General features: G+C 32.6%; 1 protein-coding gene across 1 annotated transcript; it reads left to right on the top strand.

The window, feature by feature from the left end:
* The first annotated feature begins 12700 nt into the window (after positions 1-12700).
* LOC140446261 (uncharacterized) lies at positions 12701-22191 on the top strand. Its single transcript, XM_072538799.1, has 4 exons — positions 12701-13007; positions 18150-18346; positions 21439-21555; positions 22017-22191. The coding sequence occupies exons 1-4, from the start codon at positions 12894-12896 to the stop codon at positions 22189-22191; spliced, it is 603 nt and encodes a 200-aa protein (XP_072394900.1). The 5' UTR covers positions 12701-12893.
* The last annotated feature ends 1780 nt before the right edge of the window (positions 22192-23971 follow it).

Here is a 23971-nt window from a genome sequence, read left to right as displayed (position 1 = left end):
TGTTGTCCAAGAAAACACATTTTGTTAAATATTAAACTCATCAACTCTGTCATTATATCAATATTTTATAGATAATATAAATATATTTATAGATATGTTCAAAGTAAGTAGATAGTACAGAGTCGTAGCAAGAGCAAATTTATTATTGAGTAGTATAAATAGCAAACCTGTTTAAATCACTATGAGAACTATTTAAAAAATCATAGTTAATTAATCTTGCGATGATACTGGCATACTGACACAAAAATAACCTTATGGTAATGACAAGGGCTGTTTGTTTTATGAGAGTTACAACAGCACACTAAAATAAAGAAAATTGTCAGGATTATATACGAGATATATTTATATTTGAGCAATTCATTTTATATGTAAAAGTCACTAGTTGCGTGTTAGTAATTGATATTAAAAAATGACTTTAAATTTGTTTGAATACAAACACAACCAAAGCATCAAAAGTATATTTTCTCATTGTACCTGTGTTTTCGCCTAATTAAGCAAATGTTTCGAATATTAGTTCATGGATTTACCCTAGTGTTCCAAAGCTATTGTCTTGTGGCATCTTAAAGTCATTATTATTTTAATGGGAATAAGCCACAATTGAAGTTTAAAATAAGTTTATTGACGTCGCAATTTCCACTTCGGAAATAGTTCTCAAAATACCAACATTAATAAATTAAATAAATTTTAATACAAATACCCCCCGTGTACCCAGAACAAGTGGGATTGCAGTATAACCCCAATTTCCTTCACCCGCATGAAACGCCGCACCCTTTTTTACATTGGCAAAAAATCATTTTCAAAAGTTCATCGGGTGCAGGCGGCTTGTTCGTACGCATGGAATGTAAATAACCTTCTTTAAAATACCACCCCCAATCTGTTGCTCGGATGTTTTCATTTCCATGCCACTGATGAATTTGGTAGCAGCATCTTTTTGTGTGCTCATCTAAGATATCAACAGTGGGTAGAAGAGAAGATAGTTTGACTGCCCTATTTTTTGTTGTGGTTTTAATGATATATTCATACCACATCTGCTCGAGAAAAGCTTTAAAATCTTTTTTGTTCAACTTATTGAGTTGCATGTCTTTGGCAACCCCGTATAACATTATTGCGCAATATTTACGTAAACGCCACATAGGAAGATCCAACCTCGCACATGTGACGTGTGCCGACAGTATCCGAAGAGGTGGACAGTGGCGTGATTATGCTTTTCCTATAATTAACGGCACCGAATAGTTACCGCTACGCTACTGACAACGTAGATAAATATCATATAAATATGTAAACAATGCGCTCGGATTGAATCGGTACGAAAATAAGGAATTGCGCTGATTCTTCTTAAATGGAGCCTACACCGGCTTCAATTTCTTCGAGATTATCAAAAATTCGTTTTATAAGCATAGCTCCTTCATTTTTGGGAATAAAAAGTTTTTTCATTAATGATTTGTAGGGTTTTCGAAGAGCTATGAGACTATGTAAACTAAATTCCGTAAGATCTCTTAGTTTTTATGTGGGGTGAGTTTAAAGGGCTCGAATAAGGATGTTCGCTCGTAAATAGAAATTTTAAACAGCTATACCTCACTAAATATTCACTTTTAAACAGCTATACCTCACTAAATATTCACTGTAAAGAAAATCTATGTAAAAGGAAATTCTAGTTATTAAAAAAGCTACAATTCAGTACTGTATTATTTTTTTCGTATCTCCAGTATTTTCGGAGATATTTAAAAGAAAATGGTAAAAAACACGAAATTGCAAAAAATCAATTTATCTTTAAACTCCAATTTTTATTAAATTAGGCTTTTTAAACAGGTCAAAATTCTTGAGTGTATTAATAATAAATATATAAAAAGAATTACAGATGGGTGAAGATCAATTTTAATTAGGAGTGTAGTTAGGGGGTCGTTTTCACTGCTCAGTTTCAAGTCGCTCAATTTTTATGCTAGAAACTTTTTTTGTTGTGCTCAATTTTTTTTGAAAGGTCTAATTGTATAGTTAAAAAAAGATTGTGTAAGTTTTCCTCGAAAATGCAACATTTTGCTCTTATTATGCTTTGAATATTTCAAATTACGAATGTGATGAAAAAAGCTAACTTCAACATACCGTATCTCGGTTTTTATTGGTCGTTGAAAAATTATAAAAATAGGATGATTTTGTTAGTGTTTCTATGAGATACAATTTTGATATCTGCGGTTTTTTTATTTAATTCATATTTTTCGAGTTATTCTCAAAAAACCCTCTAAAAAAGTATATTTTTTCGTCGAAAAACTGTTACTTTCAACCACGAATAACTCAAAAAATTTTAGTTCTACAAAAAAAACGTAAAGAACATTTTTTTCTTACTTTTACCATAGATTTCCATAGTTAAAATACAATAAAAAATTCCCACTTTCGAGATAAGGAGGGGGGGCAACCACACCCAAGGTTTTGTCGTACAGCGGCATAATATAGAAAATGATCCTTAGACTATTCCCTACCTTCTGCGAAAATTTCAAGTAAATTCATGCTTGACGAAAAAATTGCGAGCCAAAATGCTTTATGTCCTAGCCTATTATAATTTATTTATTATTTACTTACATTGAATCATAAAAGAAAAACATTTTACGTGTTTATAGTAAAACTTTTGTCATCCAATGGTAAGTCAAAAATGCTTGTTTTATTGACCAAATGGAAAAACGATTACTAAGTATGTAGTAACAACTGCTGCTGTCAAAAAAATTATATTTAGTAGTACAGGTACAAGAAATAAAAGGCAGGCAGACATACGCGGCAGACACACGACCTGACACAAAGAGGACAAAAAGATGTTAGAAACAGCAGAGATGAAAACACTTGAAAACATACTATCACACAGATGAAAAATTGATAGTAAAACACTATGCGACAGAGCTACATCAAGTGAAGAACATCAAGGACTGGGTAAGAAATTGAGGAGTAGAATATAATGATCATATAAGCCGAATGACAACAAATAGAGTAGTAAAGACGGCAAGAGACAGTTCGCCAATAGAAAGACGATCAGTTCACTACGTGAACGACAACTTAGTGGAGGTACATTAAAAAGCAAACATAAAAATAAGAAGAAGAAAATATTTATTGTTAATTTTTTTTTTATTATTTAAACACAAAACCACAAATTTGATTTAAATTTAACCCATAGACATATAATATATGAGTAGGATTGTTTGAACACATGATCTGAATAAACAATAAGAAGGTCACGTGGTCTATAAACCCGGTCCATTAGAAAGAGATGCAGGGACTGCTTTGCGTCAGTTTTCCCTGTCACTCTGGTGGAACGGTAATGTATTGCAGCGATCAGTGTATTTGTGTTATATGTCTATGGGTTAAATTTAAATCAAACTATCAATAAATATCTTCTTCTTCTTATTTTTAAGTCTGCTTTTTAATGTGCCTCCAGTAAGTTGTCGTTCCATCGTTCACGTGGTCTTCTCATAGATAAATAATATAATATTAGTGGTCTTCCTATGATTATAGTTGTCACTGACCTGTATTAGATTTTCTCCAATACACTACCATTTGTTGTCCAAACATATTTTAATTTTTTTCCTTTCGTAAAATATGCTCACTTATGTACATATTCGAAACATTATATTTGTTTTAAGAACAACAGCATAGTAGAGTTCATCTTGACAATTTTTTATTTTTTTTTTATTTAGAAAATACAGCCAATCATTAGTGCTCAATAAATTACTTATCCTGTTAGGTATGTTAAATGCGACACGATAATTAACCAAACGAGATCATGTAATGGTAACTGTTTTCACATGTAGATGGATCACTTTTCGACAATAAATGTGAAGGAGTAAGTATCGTCTATCCGATTCACAATCGCGTTATCACCAACTGTTCTTTTCTGTTTCTGGTTGAAGTTTCCCAAGCTGTAACGTCACTTTTAAGTTGCTTCAGTGGTTTGAGAAGATTACCATTTGTTTTTGCACTTGCGCACAACTTTCTTAATAAAATCGTTTATATCACTCGCGGTATTTCGATACTCGGCTTTACATCGGCACATATAGCTATGTCACTCGCGCACTTGTCCGCTTTTTTACTTTTAGGAATGTGATTAGAATTTATATGCAGTATAGCTTCGACCGTCGTCCGGTTGTTCTTTTCTGTTTGTTGTTTCTCTTTGTGGATGATTTTGTCGTCCTGTTTTAGGTGGGCAGTTTAGCTTTGGACACATACTAAATTTATAGGCATTGCTTTGGTATGACGAATGCAGCGCCTACTCTTCTGTCACACATGGATGCATTTGTAAAGATTTTATAACAATGCTCGTAATGCTGACTGAATTAAATTTAGATTATACTTGATCTCTGCATAACTATATGTTTGTCATATTATGTTTGTCAAGGTCGAGGGACAGTTTTTCTTTGATATAATTTATTTGTTTTAATATTTTTTTTTCTTTTTGACGTGACAACGTCTTAAATTAGGTTGTGGCTCGGAGTCACTCATGAAAAAGTGTAACGCCCGCTCACGTCTGTTACGATGAGTCACCGAACGAGAGAGAGGCCCGCCGGACCGGCGAATGCCTTGCGTCTCTCTCCCACTCAAACATGATCGGTCCGCTGCGCGCGCAGCACTAGTGAATTAGGCGCGTTGGAAATTAGTTAAGTTTAAGTTTACATGTACAATGTTTTAGTAAACAAAATATATTTCTATAGTTAAAATTTGTGCAATTCTTATTTTCATTCAATTCCTTGTTCCTATTGTGCAATTTAATAATATTCATATCAATAAATATTCTACCGAGAAAAAGACGTTGTCACGTAAAATCTTCGCCCGTAAAACCGACTTTACAGGCAACCGATTTTTTTTTATTTTTTTTTTATTTTTATTTATCCGCATCAACCGCTAGGGTTATTAGCGGTAGGTTTATGATAAAAATAGAGAAAATAAGATACATTTTAAAATTCATGACTTACAACAATATGGTATTACATATGTACATGTATGTAAATGTTATAAAAATTAAATCACAATTTATTATAGAGTTTACCGTAATTTAAAAAAGACAGAACTTCATTGAATTTTGTAACCAGTGCTTCATTCAGGCTGTTGGGTATCTTGAATATCGCCTTGGCTGAGGTGTACTCTGGACATTCTATTATTATATGGTTAACTGTGAAAGGTGTTTGGCATCTTTGGCACATTGGTATTGGTTCTTTGGAGATTAAGTAGCCGTGCGTAAGTCGTGTATGCCCAAGTCGGAGTCTGCTGATAATTACCTGGTCTTTTCGTTTTGGTGGTATAGGAAGATTTTTTGAAGATACGTCTGGTTTGATGCTTTTAAGATTTGTGTTTGTTTGATCTCATATTTCTTGCCAGATTTTATTTACATGAGTCTTGAAAAAAGTCTTAGTATCTGATATTGGTATACCTGTTGTAGTCGGAATGTTCACATTGTTTATTGCTTCAAACGCTGTTTTGTCTGCTAGCTCATTACCAGTTATTTCGACATGGGATGGGACCCACATAAATGATATGGTTTTCCCAGAAAATTGGATCTGTTGCAATGCGTCTTTAATTAGGAATAGATTGATGTGTGTGGGATAAACATGTTTAATGGCCTGTAAAGAACTTATTGAATCTGATAATATTAGTATTTGTTTTTTATTTGTGGTTTTACAATGATTTAGTGCATTAAGTATTGCTTGGAGCTCTGCAGTATAAATACTACAGCCGTCAGTTAATCTAGTGGCAGCAATTAGGTTTTCTGATACAGTAGCAGCTGCTACTCCGTTGCAATCTTTGGAGGCATCAGTGAAGAACAATTTATAAGTGGAATATTAGAGTAAATTTGCATGATACTGAAGCCCTCAGCACCTGTGACCTCAGCAGAAATGTATGAATGCTTATCATGATTAAGTAAGGAGAGGTCTACTATTGGTAAAGAAACTGTCCAGGGAGGTGTCTGGTATATTTTTATGGGTGCCAAGGTGATTTGATTGATTAACGTATTATATCTTTTAACTCGTTCGTAAAATGGTACTGTCTTCGTGGTGTAATTTGTGTATTGTTCTAGTGATTCTTCCGATACTAAACTTGCGAGAAAGGTATGATCCTTTGCGCTTAGAATTTTTTAAGCGTAGCATAGTGATATATATTGTCTTCTGAGGTATAGTGGCATTTCTGCTGCTAGCACTTGAAGGCTTCTTATTGGAGTAGTTCTAAAGGCTCCAAAGATTAGTCGTAGAGATGTGGTTTGAATAACATCCAGTTTTTTTAGTTGACTTGTATTTGCTGTTTTATAACAGATGCATCCGTAGTCAAGTTTGCTTCTTCTTAATGTCTGATATAAATAAAGAAGAATTTTAGTATCTGAACCCCATTTATCATTGGATAAAACTCTTAATAAGTTTATTCTTTGTTGGCAGGATTTGATCAAATTGTTGATATGTGAAGTCCATGTAAGTTTTGAGTCAAATATTATACCCAAAAATTTGATTTCGCGAACTTATTTCAGAGAATTTCCATTTAGATACAAGTTTAAGTTGTATTCTGCTCTTCTTTTGTCAAACATTATTACTTTAGTCTTCTCAGTTGAAAAAGTTAAACCAGTTTCTAAAGACCACATTTCTAAGCTGTTTAATGTTCTCTGTAAAATTTGCTTAGCTAGTTCTATATTTTTACTTTTAACATATATTACTAGATCATCAGCAAAAAGATTAGCTTTTACGGAAAGCTTTATGTGGTTTGTTATATTATTTATTGCGATTAAGAATAATAGTGGACTTAAGGCCGATCCTTGAGGAATTCCATTATGGAGTGATTTCGATGTTGATATGAATCCATTCGTTTTTACTTGTATGGACCTGTTTTGAAGAAAGTTTTTAATGAAAGCGAGAAAGTTACCATCTATTTTCCAGTTTTTCATAATTTTGAGGATATAATGTTTCCATGTTGTGTCGAAAGCTTTTTTGATGTCGAAAAATATTGCAATTACTTTTTGTTGATTTGTAAATGCTTTATGAATTTCGGATTCTAGTGCAACAATGTTATCAGCTGTCGATCTGTCTGAACGGTATCCGCTTTGTATAGGAGTAAAGAGTTTTTTCTTTTCCAAGTGCCATTTCAGTCTTTTACTCAATATTCTCTCCATTGCTTTGTAAATGTTACTGATGAGAGATATTGGACGATAGGAGGATGGTAAGTTTTTTGGCTTATTTATTTTTAAAAAAGTTTTATAATTGCTTGACGCCATATTGAAGGAAACGTTTTATTTGTGTAAATATTGTTAAAGATGTCAACTAAAATTTTCTTTACTGTTTCAGTTAGTTTCTCGATAAATATTGTTGGAATATCATCAGGTCCTGAAGAAGTTTTTTTAGAATTGCCTAGGCTTTCGTTTAACTCATCTAGTGTAATCGGTATATTGAGAGGGCATAAAATATTTCCTATTTTGATTTGTGATAATTCGGTTTTTTCTTTATGTTTTAGGAATGTAGAGTTGTATTGATCAGTGCTCGAATATACATAGTTGATAGTGATCAACTAAGATTTCTAAAATTTCTAGTTTATCTGAAGTAATTAAGTTATTTGTAGCAATGGTGTCAATATGATATTTTCCAATCTCTTCTCTGGCTGAATCTATTAGAATATCATTAAAATATTTTGAAGCCTTTCATTCGTTCAGTTATCAAACTAGTGTACTTTTCCTAATCCGCTGATTTTAATTTCCATGTTTCATATGGTTTTGTATTAATCTTTGTGTCTTTAATATGAGTAATCAAAATTGGTAGATGGTCGCTGTCAAATAAGTGTGAAAGTGTATTCCACTCAAGTAGTGGTGCTAAATGCTGAGGGATAAATCGATGGTTGAAAACGTGCTATTGTATGAGTTGAAAAGGGTAGGCATTCCTGTGTTTAATAGCACCAGTTTTAGGTTGTTAATTATTTCTAATAGAGTTTTGCCATTTTTGTCAGTTTTCGCAGATCCCCAAGATTCGTTATGACAATTTGTGTCAGCAAGAATTAATTTAGGAGATGGAATTTGTTCTATCACTTTTTGTAGTTCTAGGAGTATGGATTCTTCCGGATGTGGTAAATATACACTGCAAATGTTAATTTTGAAATGATGAAATATTGAGACGGCAATAGCTTTCAGATTTGTACCTAACGGAATTTCTTTGGATTCGACCGTAGATTTCACAAAGATGCCAACACCACCACTAGCTATTTGCTGCACCGGTCTATTTTTGATGTATGGTGCATAGTTTTTCAAGTTTACATTATTATTAGAAAGTCGTGTTTCTTGTAAACATATTACTAAAGGTGAGAATTCATTGATTAATATTTTTAAGTTTTCAATATGGCTGTAAAAGCCATTCAAATTCCATTGAACTATGAATTTCGTTATTGGATAGAGTTGCTGTCGCTTTCTTCTTCAGTAATAGAAGAGTTGTCTGTTCCATGTATCTTTTTTAAGATCTTTGAAATGTTGTTTTTAAGACGTCGGTCGTTTGTGTTTGTGTGTACCATTTGCAATTCAGCGCTTAGTCCTTCTAGGTCATTTGTATAATCCTTTGCTACGTTTTCAAGGAACTTATATAGTCGCATAGTTCTGTGTATTTTACTGTGTAAGGAATAGTAGCTGACGATAAAATGGCTTCTATGGGTTTCATTGAGGTTTCGATGTTCAAAGCGTTTTTAATCCTTTTAGGTGCAGATTTCTTTGGAGCAGGAATTATTATTTTTTGATTTTCTGACTCTATTATTTCAGGAGATGTTGACATTTGTCTTTTTATAGAAGTATGTGATATTATGTTGGTATTATTAGATAGTGATTCGGGTAGGTTTTGTGAGTTGGTAGAGGTATTTGGTAGTGGTCTGGTTGAAGAAGTAGCAGGAGTACTGGATTGATGAGCAGTTAAGCTTAATATATGACTGTATTCAGATTCAGGCATACCAACTTTTAAAAATTTTATTTTAGACACTGCAATAAGCTTCAATTTTTTGAGCTCTTCTTCGATAATAGTGTTTGGAATACTGGAGCAGATATTTGATATCAATAGTCGGCTCACAGGAGTAATTAATCTTCTAATTTCTATGTCGTTTCCTTGTATTAAAACGGATTTGTGATTATTTAGTAATTTTTCTAAGATTGTAGTGTTACTGAGATAAATGCATACTCTGTTATTTGAAATTCTGGACGCGAAGATGATATTTTTTGGTTGTACCAAAGTTCCTATTGCTGTTATGTATTCGTGTATCTTTATATCTGGTACTGATTACAAAACAATTGCTTGTTCTTTAGATGGAAAGTTAAAGCTGCTTACGGCATTAGAGTAGGTTAATGTTGAAGAAAACGTTGGTGCTGAAGATGTTATTTTTTTAGATGACTTCTTTAATAAAGTTTCTCCTCCCTGGGTTCAATATTTCTCTAACCAATCCGAACAAAGTCACCAATCCAATCACTTTTTGTTGAAACCTTTCACTAAATCTGAATTAGATTTCGCTCTCAAAAATTGCAATAATACCTCCCCAGGGATTGATCAAATCAAATACCCTATGTTAATCAACCTACCAAGAGCCGCTAAAGATCTGCTGTTACAGGTATTTAATGACATCGTTCAAAATAACATCGTTATTGATTCATTTAAAAACGCCATTGTGGTTCCTATCCTAAAGTCTGGTAAAGATCCAAATATTGCAAATTCATACAGACCAATATCGTTACTTTCCTGTGTTTTTAAAACTCTAGAGAGACTCATAAAATTTAAACTGGATTGGTGGGTACAAAAAAATAATTTGCTACCAGAAAATCAGTTTGGTTATAAAAGAAGCTTTGGAACACTAGATGCTCTAACAACCATTGTGGTAGATGTACAAAATACCTTAACTAGAAACAACTATTTAACAGGACTATTCTTGGATATTGAGGGAGCATACGAATCAGTTTGCTTGTCAACTTTAAAATAAAATGGTTAATTTATTTCATATGCCAATCGCATTCGTGGATACAATAATTGGATTTTACACAAAGAGGATCATCTATGTAAGAGATCATAATAACAAGCTAATTGGACCGCGATATAATTATCAAGGTATACCACAAGGCTCAGTTTTATCTCCAATCTTATTCAATATATACAGCTCTGACATACATAACATCCAAATAAATAACAGTTCATTCAAAATCGTACAGTATGCCGACGATTTCTGCATCTATACATAAAACAAAAAATATGAAACCTGTATACAAAGCCTTAGCAAAGTATGTGAATCCCTTTTTTCATGGTTCTTAGAGAATGGTCTCAATTTATCTATAGAAAAATCAGTAGTATCTATCTTCACAAGACATAACATTCCTACAAATGAAAATATCATTCTGGACGATCAATGTTTTAAGCTTCAAAATCATGTCAAATATCTAGGCCTTATTTTGGATAAGAAGTTAACTTGGAGACAACACATAGAGTACATGCTTGATAGATGTAACAAAGGCAGCAATTTCCTCAGAATGACAACTAAAACGTGGTGGGGTTGCGATGTAGAAACATCCTTGTTGTTTTGTCGCGCATATATACGATCTATTCTAGATTACGGTGCTATTCTTTATGGTTCCGCCTCTAAGAACCTTTTAAGAAAAATCGACACGTTTCAAAATTCTATTATGAGGGTATGTTTGGGTGCTATGAGATCAACCCCTATACAACCCTTATATGTTGAAGCCGCTGAGCTACCCCTGGAAAATAGAAGAAATTTTTTAAGTGAAAAAAGCCTTCTTAAAATTCTATTAACTAACTCCCAGTTGTTTTCAAGCGTCCGTCAACTTAACGAGTCAGATCTTACAAACAAATATTGGGAGAAAAAACCTTCCCCGCCTTTATGCACGGCATTACAGAATAATCCTATTTTTTTCAAGAAATTGGACACGGTTGACAGAAGCTTAGACTACTATTCTTTATTCCACAGAACTCAGGTTATAATACCCACTTATAGTGAGAACACCATTATGAGTAGCAATCTTCTAATATCTCTACTGCAAGATTATAGGGAAGTCACAGTAATATACACGGACGCATCAAAAACAACAGAAGGGACTGGATGCGCTTACTTTTTACCTGCTACAAACGTAGAATTCAAGTATAAATTACCATATGAATTTTCAATCTTTTCAGCGGAATCAATAGCTATACTTGAAGCTCTAAAATATGTTAAAAATACCTGTAATAGACATATCTTAATTCTGTCAGATTGCCTTTCAGTTTTGCAGAGCATAAAAAACATTGAATTACCCTCAACATTTAGCAACCCCTACATATTTGAAATAAAAGACCGATTGTATCATTTATCATCGACTGGAGTCAACATAAAATTTATTTGGGTCAAAGCACATATTGGTCTCAAACACAATGAATATGTAGATCACTTGGCTAAAATGAGTGTAACAACTGGCTCTACGTTGAAATATATCCTTAACACATCAGATGTTACTACGATTTTCAAAAAAAATCAGCAACTTAGATGGAAAGAGCAATGGAAACATTACTGTTCTACAAACCATAAAAGGTATACCTCTTTACAACCAACTCTACCTCAAACAGCCTGGTTTCAGAATTTCAAAGCTTCTCGTAAATATATTACTACTATAAATCGAATACGCTTTGGACATGCATGCTACCCATGCCATTTATTTAAAATTAAAGTCATCGATGATGATAGTTGCAAAGATTGCGGCAAGCTAGGTGACCTCGATCACATCTTCTTTGAATGTCCTAAATTTAGTCAGCATTCAAACTCCCTGTATACAAAATTAACTAAATGCAATACATACGCTCCATATAATATACAGTCCTTGTTAGCCATAGGTTCTGTAACAATATATAATTTAATTATAGAATTTTTGTCAGATACATGCATAGCTTTATAAATCTGGTACTCTTTCATGAAAATTTTCATGAGCGTGTATAGGGTTAGACTTGTACCCTTTGTTTATCCTATATGTAACAATACCTTATCCGTGGTCCAGTATTGTTTGTCTGTTAAAATAAATGTCTTGACGGACCCCTAGACGAGATTACGTGTCTGTTTTTAAATTGTTATCCATTTTTAATTTCTTCATTTAATAGAATTATACTAGAGCCGCCACTGACTTAAAGTAATTAAGCCGGCTTATCGGCGTTTTTATTTGAAATAAAAATAGATCTTCTGTTGTTTAGTTTTCAATAGAATCCTTTAAATGGTTTTATCTGGATCAAATAAAAATTGTACTTACAATTTTTCTCTTCTGTAATTAGAAAACACTTTAGTTTCACTCTTAGTACAAACTTGTATTTAAATTTTTGGTATATACCAACAAAATACACATTTTATTCGGAGCTGAAATTTATCGACACCTTATTAATGAGTCTCGAACTGGATCATATTTAAAGTTTGTCATAATTATTTATTTATTTTTAGTTTTCTGTTTGTAAAAGTCTAACACATTCTGACTTATCAAATTACATTATAAACGATCATTAGCAATTTCAGTTAGAACCTCTTTAGGATATTTTATTTTTAATTTGGGTTCCGACTTTTACACATTTTCACCGCAATGCGTGTGGATTATTTTCCAATTTTAATTGTAGTTTTAAAATCAGCAGCACCCTTTATATACATTATGTATATCAGATTCAAAAACTAAATAACTAACAAAAGGTACGCGTTTTAAAATTTCCTTCGATACCCTATAATAGTTCCAACAAATACAGCATAACCGAGAACTGTTAATCCTATATCTCAAACATAAATATTTAACTAATCCATCAAATTGGATTACCGATGGGTCAACGTGCTAATGACCTTTTTAAATAAACCTAATACGAAACTTCAGCTTAAGTTATTAGTCTTACGAACGTGTCTAAGGAATTTCGTCTTAAAAAATGAACACTAATTGGATGCTTATATTAATCATTGCCTTTTTAAGTATTACTGTGACTGGCGAACACCGGTTGTTCAAGAGATATTTGTTATTTCCTCGATATACTCAGTTACAAGTAAGTTAAATAAATGTTTGTATCAATTAATATTTTAAGAATATAAGATTCATCATTTTTCCCAATTAATATTATTAAAATTATAAATTAATCCTTAATCTTTAATGCTAGAATTAGATTTATAATTTTGAGACAGTAATAACGACGTACATAATTTTTATTAATTTCCCAAGTAAAGATTTGCAATCGATTCTCTTTGAACGATAATCAAATTCGATAATTTAATTAAAGATAAATTAACAACATTACCAGTACTGGTACATTACTAATTAACTTTACCTTTAGTGTAATTCCAAGGGTTTGTATCATTTAAGCTTTCTTACTTTCTTGCTTTTGTCCAGTAGGTTTACTGCATCAGAATTTGGGTGAATCTCTCTATCTATCTATCTATACAGCCCTTGCTGTCCAATTTTGGACATAGACCTCCTCTTTCTTCTTCCACGTCTCTCTATTGTACTCAGTTTGTATCCACTTCGGGCCTGCGTGTTTCTTCAAGTCATCTGACCATCTCATTTGTGGCCTTCCTCTTTTTCGTTTGTAACTATATGGTCTCCAGTGTATAATCATCTTATTCCATCTGTCGTCTTTCTGTCTTATGGTATGTCCAGCGAACTTCCACTTAAGTTTTGCTATCTGCGTTAATACATCGATCACTTTTGTTTTGTTGCGGATCCAAGCGGCGGGTGAATCTCTAACCGATTTAAATACCTAGAGCTACACTTTATATTTCTTCGTGCACAGCACTCACTGGAAGATCATGATGTATGACTTCTTTAGGACATACTATAGTGCAGTAACAACCTGTCTTCGGTGGAGGACCTTCGACTGATATAAGTCCAGATGGCTATTCACGCTAATTGTCTATTTTCTAATAATAGTTAAAGTCTTCCAAGTAGCCACTACCGTGTCTTTATTTTAATCGGTAAACTTCCAACCTGGGGGGAAAATTCCAACTTCCAAAGGGGAAACTTCCAACTTGGGGAATTTCTAATGAAACACCAACCAAAAAACATAAAAAAGATAAACCCAAGCTACATAAGAGGCATACATAGGTTTTCTTTAATGCTGGATCTTCGTGGTGGGGATTTTTCCTTCTCCCGTGTATCTGTCCCTGATTTTAATCCAAATTGTTTTCGTTTACTGAAGATGTAATTTCTTCAAGTAAATCATCTATCAATGGATGCCGAGATATATCGAATTATCGGATTGTGATTTGTCTTGATTATTTAAGTGTATCTCTCTTATAACGTTCTAGATGCTACCAACAGATTTTGTGTGGCGAGAGCATGGCGGTATTATCAGAAAATATTGCTAAGGAGCACTAATCAGAAGATGGTACAAGAGTGTATCACACAGAGGTACAGATATTGCTCCAGGAGCTTCATACTGAGTGGGTCTTAAAATAAATTTTTCAAAACCTAAATTTATGACCAATTTAGTCCACAGCAAAAATATTTCAGTTGACATCAAGTCAGTTGACTTCCAAGAATTTGGGTCATGAAATCAGAATAAGTCGGGACATCCAAAGGATCGAGCTGAAGAGAAAAATTAACCTAACGACTAGCAGACTTTACTGTAAGAATAACGACCGATGATATAAAAAGAGTGACTTCAAATTGTGTTAAGATTTTGCAAAATCAAATTAAGCAAAAGAGTATGCAAGAGGCCTATGTCCAGCAAAGAACGTTGGAGGTTAGATGGTGTAAAATTTGAATATTCTCTATTATTTAAATGGTAGTTTTGTTTAATTTTAAACAGCAAACCTGTATGCCACACTTTATCAAAAACTTGTGTGATGTCCAAAAGGACTGCAGACCAATAGCGCTTTTCCTACAGATCCTGGTTTATGATATTAATTACTCTGTGCACTGGATCAATTGCTGCGTGTTTGTGTCGAAAACCAAATTGGTAGTTAGGAACTAAGCAAAAGAACTAAACTTATTTATTAATAATTTCTTAAAAATTTTAGCAGTTTTTTAGTTTTTAAACTAATGAATTTATGTTAAGTTATATATATTCAGGGATTCTATAGTATTCACTGCCTTCTCTCGCTCAACCGTTTCCATCTTTCTCTGTTGCCCCATTCTCCATCGTTTAGGCCTCTCTTACTCATCGCGTCGTCTACTTCGTTACTCCAGGATCTTCGTGGTCGTCCCCTTTTCCTCCTTCCTATGTGGCTCCATTCGGTTATTCTCCTTATCTATCTGCTGTCGCTAGTTCTTTTTACATGTCCATACCACTTTAGTCTCTTTTGTTCTATATACGTTAGTATGTCTATTTCTATTAATATTTTGTGCTTTATTCATTTCATCTCTGTTGCTGCTATCTTACTGCTGTTTTTCTTGTTTATAATCCAATTTTCAGCCCATATCTCATAATACTTCGCACTAATGTTTTTTAAATCTGTGTTTTTGTCTTCATATTTAGGTGTCTATCCCACCATACTGAGTTAAGTTGTCGGATTGCTGTTCTTGTTTGTCCTAATCTTTGTGTAATTTCTTCCTCTGTTGTTGCCTTTTTCGTGATTATAAACCCCAAGTATTTGAATTTATCATTTCCTTTGATTGTTACGTTGTCATCAATCTGTAGATCTTCTATGTCTTCTTCACTTGTAGGTAGGTACTTTGTTTTCGTGAGGTTAATATTTAGGCCAGCCTTGGTATATTCTTCTTGTAGTCTCTTTATCGTGTAACTGTGGTCTTCTTGGTCTTGTGCAATCACTACTTGATCATCTGCAAAGCTTAACGTACATGGGTATTCCTTTCGTACCATTACTCCCATGCCTTTGCATTTTCTTTTCCATGTAGTCAAGGCTTTCTCTAAGTATATTTTGAATAAAATTGGAGATGTGGAACAACCCTGCAGGAGCCCTTTTGTTGTGGTGAAGTCTCCTATGATTCTTGTTCCCATTTTAATGGACACTTTATTTTCTTAATGCAGAGCTTATATAGCTTCTATAAGTTCCACCTGTATCTCTAATTTGTACATTGCCTCACAAAGTTCTGACCTTGGTACAGAGTCGTACGCCTTTCTCATGTCCACAAATGCAAAATGTATATCCCTATTTTTTGCTTTTTTCTTTTCCAACAGTTAGTCCATTGTGTATATGTGGTCTATGTATGATCCTTCTGCCGTGAAGTCTGCATTATCCTCCCCAATTTTGCCTTATATCGCTTGCTCTATCTTTTCTCGTAGTATCTTCCCATATAATCTTCCTATTGATGATATAATGCTTATTCCTCTGTAGTTTTCTCATCGTAAATATCTCCTTTTTTAAATATAGATGTCATGTATGCCTCAGTCCATTCCTTTGGGAGCTGTTCTCCATTTATGGCTTTCTGAAATATCCATTTTATCATTCGGTGTAATTTTTTTGAAGAGTACTTTATAAGCTCAGGTGAGACGCCTCCAGGTCCCGGTACTTTCTTATTTTTTTATTGCTTTTATGTCCGTTCTTATTTCCCTATCTGTTATTTCTATTTCTTGTTGTGGGGATTTGCTTCGTCTTCGCCTGTTTTCTTTTCCAATGAATTGTGGTCTTTGTTCTGTTAACAGTTCCTTGTAATAGTCCTTCCATTCTTTGTCCTGTATATTTCCCAATTTAATTATTTCTTTTGAGTTTTGTTTCAATCCTCTCAGTACTTTCCATGACTCCGAAGTTCTTGTATCTCCTATGTATGTTCCAAAATTTAAGCAGGTTCTTTCCCATTCTTCATTCATTGTTGTCTTATCACTTCTCTATCTTTTTCTCTATATTCTTTATAAACTTCATCGTTGTCTGTAGTCAGCCATTTTCTTCATAGTTGCTTTTTTTCTTCAATTGTTAATGTTGCCTTACCTGAATTTTATCAATTTTTGTTTGTATAGTTCTCGTATTGATTGTTCTTGTAGTAGTTTTATATTGTATTGTTTTTCTCTTATAGTGTTCAACGGTTCTTCTATAGAGATGGTCTTGTTATGTTTCCAATTAATGCTCATTTTTGCTGTCAGTAGTTTATGGTCAATTCCACATTCTGCTCCTCTTCTGACTCTCACATCTTTTATCTTTATTGTGGTATCTTGTTTGACTATTACGTAGTTTATTATCGATTTCAGCTTTCGTGTTTCTTGCGTCCATGTATATTTATGAATATTTTTATATCTGAATAATCCGTTGGTGATTTTTAGGTTGTTTAACATATTAAGTTATGGATTTAAAAGGTTTGCTCATTTTATAGAATAAAATAACTTAAGCCCTTTTTTAGTGTGAAGGAAAATAACGTCTTAAACAGCAAAATAATAATCTTAATACAGTTTTGTAGATTTGTGTTAACAAAAAGATTGCTTTTTGTGTTAATTCATACAAGAAACTTCCATTAATCAGCTCATAACCAGGAGCTTTCTTTTTAGAGTATATTAACAATTTAAATTTTTTTAAAAGGATTGATAGGTGGAGACATCTTAAGTTAAATGGAATCAAGTTAGTTTCCAGATGTTGGAGAATTATATTAATCTTTTTGTCATAAGTACGTGCTTAATGTCCCTTAATTGTTTTAAAAGGTGGTATGATGTTGCTGTGGTCCTAAAAATCTTCTATTTGCCTTCAAAAGAGTGTAGTCTGTGGCTTCTAATGGAATTAACTCTCTCAAGTATTTTAGGATAAACATATGAACTTTTAAGATAAATATTTTTACAAGAATTAATATTAAATTCAACAGGCTTCCCGGTTGAACCACGTCGATTATGATTGCTCCGAGCTTTCGACATCCTCTCTGACGTATTCTTCAGGGTTTCTGAATTTCTTCTCTTCTGAGCTCCCAGACACTACTACACTGAATACTAATCACTGCACTTCTAATTTTACCGATGGTTATAAACATCCATATCATCTTCAAAAGTTTAGCAAAAGTCTTCAAAAAGGTAAGCTCCATTCCTGATATTTATTTATCTCATCTACACGATAATTTGGAAATAAAAAACACAACCAAACACGAACTATTGACTAAAAGATTGCTTAAATGTTCAGACATTAATGATGTCTAAACTATGTATCTCTTATGACAGATAGCAATAACGCTTCTACCTTAGCAATTTTTGGTTTTCTTATGTTGTCTTATTGGCTACTTATTATAGTATTATGGTTATTTTAAAATATTATTTAAGGTTAGTACAGGACTTTCAGTACCACTGGTATTGCCACGACGATCCATAAATTTGAGTTTAGTTGCCCAAGTTAACTATGCTCCACCATGGAACTTAACTAATTTTACTCCACAAACTATTGCAGCAAGAAAAAAAAATTCGTTTTTCTATTTAGGACGAAGAAGTGTATACAAGTATATCATGAAATTTTTAAAAAGGTAAGCCACTAACATTTGATTGATTGATCTTGTTGTTTTTCTGATATCTGACAATAGTTGGTTCACTTTTTCTTATTAAAACTTGGCTGTACCGTACTCATGATGACCAACGTGTCAAAAATAGGCATTCCCATTTGCCTTTCACAATTTATTCGCTCCGTGCGTGACCATGGTAGGGGTAATTTGAAACGATGCCAGCGTGCGTAGCGGCGAAATATGACACCTTTGAACACCATTGGACCTACCTTTTTACGCATAAATTTTATCAAAAATGTGTGCAAATACATATTGCGTATTTAATTGTACTAATAATAGCAAAAATAGTAAGTGTAGTTTTAATAGGTTCCCAAAGATTACATATAAATTAGAGAAAAGAAAAAGATGGATCCATGCTATTAATATGAAAAAGTAAATATCACATAACTTAATTTTTATGCAATTGAAATAGGAAAAATTTAAATAATTTACCTTAAATGATATTTTATAAGGCTTCAAGGCTGCAGAGTGCCTGATGACTTTAGCTTTTATATCGTAACTTTTACTATTACTGTTTTTAAATATATGATTTTTCACGTAAAAAACTTGATTTGCCAGTACTAGATTTTTCCCTTTCTTTTCCGTTTGTGGTTGAAAAGATATATTATGATGAATTTTGAGAAACCCAGTTTTTAATACTACATTTATTTTGTACATAAACTGAAAAAATATAATTAAAAAGTTAATTATTAATAATTGTCAATTTCGCATAAATTTAACAATGTCAAACATATGTCATATGTTTAACCTGAAAATTGGTAGGTCCAAAACTGTCAGATGAAGGCGGTAGGTCTCGCGTCAGTCACGCACGGAGCGAATATAGTTTTTGTTGCGCATAACTTGTCAATCATATAAACTCACTGTTCAATCTTATTATAACAAGTCAGTAACTTTGGTTTATATGAATCTCCACCTACAGGATTATTGTTATCATTAAAATGAATACTAAAAATTACTAAGATAACTTTTTTTCTTTTAACCATAAGATGCAAAAGTGCAGTTTTCTGTGAAGGCAAATAGTTTAAATTTTTCGAGACAATTTGCCTGAAGAAGTTCGGGAGGTAATTTTTTTGTTCTTGTTTTAGTTAGAACATAATTCCTAAAACAACTTTCAGGAAATAATACGATTATTTCCTGAAGTTCATTATCGCAATATTTTGTCAGATTTATTTTTGTGTAGCTTGATCTACCATTTGTAACCTGTCCCAAATTTTTTAGAATGTAAAATATATATATATATATATATATATATATATATATATATATATATATATATATATATATATATATATATATATATATATATTGAAAGGCCATATATATGACGCAACAGTACAATTCGTCAAAACTTCCATGTATAAATCGGTATCATTAGGATCCTATAACGTTATTTTCGCCTATACCCTGCTTCATCAGATATTCGGGAAAGATACAAATTCGTATACAGACAGTCTCTGCTTGTTTCCCACAAGTCGTGGTAGCTACAACAGGTATATATGACATTTATGACACTTTAAGCGAAACTTGAAGTGTTTTATGAAACTGTATCTAGAACTTTTTCTAATTTTATTTTTTTATTGCTTAATAATCTATCTAACGGCTCATGGTAAGCAAAGTTTAGTGGCTAGATACTGATTTGCCCTGTTTGACTCCAGCACAGACTCCATCTGACTTTTTCTTTCGGTGTTTATCCGTTTCGGATATTGACAATCATTTGTTGGACATAAATAGTTAAAAATATCCGGAAATAGTTTTTAAAATTTAAACCTAATGTTAACAAAGATCATCAGTCAGGTGTTATTTATAAAATGAATTGTAAATACTATAATTTAACATATATTGGGCAAACACTCCAATATCTACATAGAAGGATTGTTGCACACAAACATAGTGTAAAAACCAACAAATTAAATACTACAGCCATAGCCAAGCATTCTCTGAAAAAATAGCAATTCTTTTGATTTTGAAAATGTACAGATTTTGTAAATGAACAGAACTACAACGATATATGCATACTGGAGATGATTCACATAAAAAAAGATCAAAATTTTATTAATAACAAGGCCGATATCAAAGATCTCTCCAATATGTATCATAATGTAATCAAGTAAGTTGTTTTTTAAATGCACCATTGGCAGATGTTTAAGATAAGATATGAACCACTCGTAGTTTGAAGTACCTGCAATATGTATTTAGGGTTAGATTCCACTTTTTGCATTCCATATGCAGACATAAATATAAAGTATATTACTTAATTTTTATTTAATTAAAGGGCGATATTGAAAATGACAAATAGTCGAAACGTTCAAGTTATAATTAAGTAACAATATGCAGGGCAGAATTTGGAAAACTTAGTTGGATACTTAAGAACCGCAAAATACCCCAATACTTGAGGAGCAAAGTGTTCAACCAATGCATCCTTCCTATCATGACATATAGATGTCAAACCTGGACCCTAAAAAAGGCAAACATGAATAAACTAGCCACAACAGAAAGAACAATGGAAAGAGCAATGTTAGGTATACGACTGTCAGATAAAAAGAGAAACGACTGGGTAAGATCCAAAACAAAAGTCGAGGACATAGCAACAAAAAATTGCCAACCTTAAATGGAACTTCGCGGGCCACACAGCTAGACAAAAAGACCAATGTTGGAATACTACAATACAACATTGGAGACCTTACGAAAGTAAACGACCAAGAGGAAGACCACAATGAGATGGGTTGATGACATTAAAAGAATAGCCGGAACAAATTGGAAATATGTTGCTCAGGATAGAGACCGATTGAAGGAGTTGGGAGAGGCCTATGTCCAAACATGGACGACAGAAGGCTAAGAAAAAACACTGAAAACTTTGTTTTCAAAACTTCCATTTTGAAGTTTGAATAAGTTTTGAAAACCAAGTTTTCAGTGTTTTATTGTTACATAAAATGAATTTCCATCAAGTAACGGTCTAATCCATCAACTATAATTAAGTGTTTTATTTTTTAATTTAATTACTTAACATATTCATTAGATTTGATAAACATATTAATAAATATACATTAACGTTTTAGTTTCGGGTTAGAAGGTGAACAGTGTCTCCTAAGATCAATTTGTGAGATACACGAGACACCTTTGCATATTAAAGATGATGAAACACTGCTGGAGAAACTGGTTCATTTTGTTTTTACGTAAGTATTTCTCCGCTTGCTTATAACTCCGTAATTTTAAACTAATTACTTTTTATTAAATATTGTGGTATTCTTAGAAAATAATAATAACTCTTTAAATACTAATTTTAACTCTTTTCATGTATAAAATTGGAAAGTAAACTCACAAATAAAACATTTTTTTACTATTGTTTTGTGTTTTTTAGTATTGATTCAACAATAATAATAATTTTTAAGATTCAAAACTAGCATCATCTTATGTAAAATTTAATTACAAAACTTTTATATCCTACACACAATTCTTCTAAAACTAATGGTTCTTGAGATATATGCGAAAAAAAAAATTCTTTCATATTTTGTTATTACAACTCATGTATAGTGAAATAATTATCATTTGTAGTAATATTTTGGAGCGATAGGATGCTATTGTAAAATAAGAGATTCAAGTTCTTTAAAATTTATATTATTATTGTTTTTTTTAGGCCATCTTTGGATCTCAATGAAAATTCTAAGAAAAAAGGAGAAATAAATAAATCATTTACACAAAAATTGTTACAAGCCGAGAAGTTTGGAAAAAATAATAGTGATTGTGCTGATGTGTACTCAGATTGTTCTGTATCATTGACTGATTTATTTACAATAAAATACAATATCTAGTACTTATGGTAACTTATTAACCTATATTATCCAGTTTAATATTTCCTCCAGCTACGATGTTCTTCATAAAGCTATCTTACTATTTATGTTTTATGTTTTACAAAGAAATTATTGTTGGTGCATAAACAGAGAGCTGCTCGCTTATATCGAATCGAACTCTGAGCAAGTAAGTAAAGAGTCTATATTTATACAGGGTGAGTCATGAGGAACTTTACATACTTCTACCATATGTAGAGTCCCTCAGGGAGCATATCATGTGGCCACTAAAAAATGTCAACTCCTCTTCTTTATTAATTAACAGGGTGATTTGTGTAATTGACCATTTATTTCATTTTACTGTAGTGTTTATACGGCTCATTTGATTTTTTTAATTTTTGCATGATACAGTACACTACTATCAAGCATTCGACTGGTATTAGCTAAACTAAAAAATTCCAGGACTGGCTTTGGAAAAATTAATTTAGGGATTCGTATTAAATATTACACCCTGTATATATTTTTTTTTTTAAATGCAATAAGTGATTTTCAAACTAAATAAATAGCCAATGAAAACGACATATGCGACAATGTTGTCGCACTTTTATTAAATTTTTAGTGAACGATCAAATCTTACCAAAAATAGAACAACCATAATGAAGTATCAAATTATAAGGTAATTAATTTAAACAAATGTTATAAATTTCAAACATTTTAATTGAAATGATAAACTGAGTCACTACACAACAAAAAACAGTAACTACTAACAATAACGAAGAACAATTTAAAAAAAAAAAAACTAAAAATTTGTACATAGTTATGATAAACCCATAAATTAGAACTGGAAAAGATACAATAATGGTAACAAAATAAAAATAATTCAAAATACATTTTCGAAATGGAACCCTGCAGCCTGTACACATTTTTGTTGCCGAATTGTTAGTTGACGTATTGAATTACGGATACTCTGGGGATCGTTTCTAATAGTATTACAACAATGTATAATTCTATCAATTCATTGTTGTCGGTTATTAATATTTACTGCGTAAACTAGTTGCTTCAATCGTCCCCAAATATGGTAATCAACGGGATTGAAATCAGAGGATCTTGAAGGCCACGAAATAGGACCTGCACGTCCTATCCACCTGTTGCCATAAACATTATTGAGATGTTGTCTCACTGCCAGTAAAAAGTGTGGGGGTGCCCCATCATGCTGAAAGTACATCCCTCGGATACCAACGTTCGCGTTGGCAAGCAAATTCGGCAAAATATTTTGTAGAAAGTTCAAATAGACCTGCCCTGTTAAAGGACCATCAAAAAAGTGAGGACCTACTAATTGGTTATTTATGACACCAATCCACACGTTAACAGAAAACCTTAACTGAGAACGACGTTCTCGAATAGCATGGGGATTTTCTTCTGCCCACACATGTGAATTTCGTGAATTATTTATCCCGTCTCTGGTAAATGGGCTTCATCTGTAAATAGTGTCCTGTATAGCGTTGGTCGATTATTGTTAATCCATCTACAAAATTCCAACCTATCGATCTCATCTCCAGCATGTAGTCGCTGAACCATTTGAATGGATATGGGTATAGATTATTTTTTTGTAAGACTCTACTTACTTTTGATTGAGTAACATTGAGTTCTCGACTTACTTGTCTAGTGCTTATTGTAGGGTTCATAGTAACGGCGTCCATAATGTCATCTTCCTGCGCTTCATCTACATGTCGCTCTGTTGTTCCACTAGGAAAAGTGCCATTTTCTCGCAAATAATTAAAATTTGACCCAAATGTTGGATGAC

The sequence above is a fragment of the Diabrotica undecimpunctata genome, chromosome 7 (genome assembly GCF_040954645.1).
Source record: "Diabrotica undecimpunctata isolate CICGRU chromosome 7, icDiaUnde3, whole genome shotgun sequence".
NCBI lineage: Eukaryota > Metazoa > Arthropoda > Insecta > Coleoptera > Chrysomelidae > Diabrotica > Diabrotica undecimpunctata.
This window is presented reverse-complemented; position numbering and strand designations above follow the sequence as displayed.

Coding starts and splice junctions, on each gene's coding strand:
- LOC140446261 (XM_072538799.1), top strand. CDS start 12,894: ATGAACACTAATTGGATGCTTATATTAATCATTGCCTTTTTAAGTATT. Junction 18,347..21,438: donor ATCATGAAATTTTTAAAAAG/GTAAGCCACTAA, acceptor TTAACGTTTTAG/TTTCGGGTTAGAAGGTGAAC. Junction 21,556..22,016: donor CTGGTTCATTTTGTTTTTAC/GTAAGTATTTCT, acceptor TGTTTTTTTTAG/GCCATCTTTGGATCTCAATG.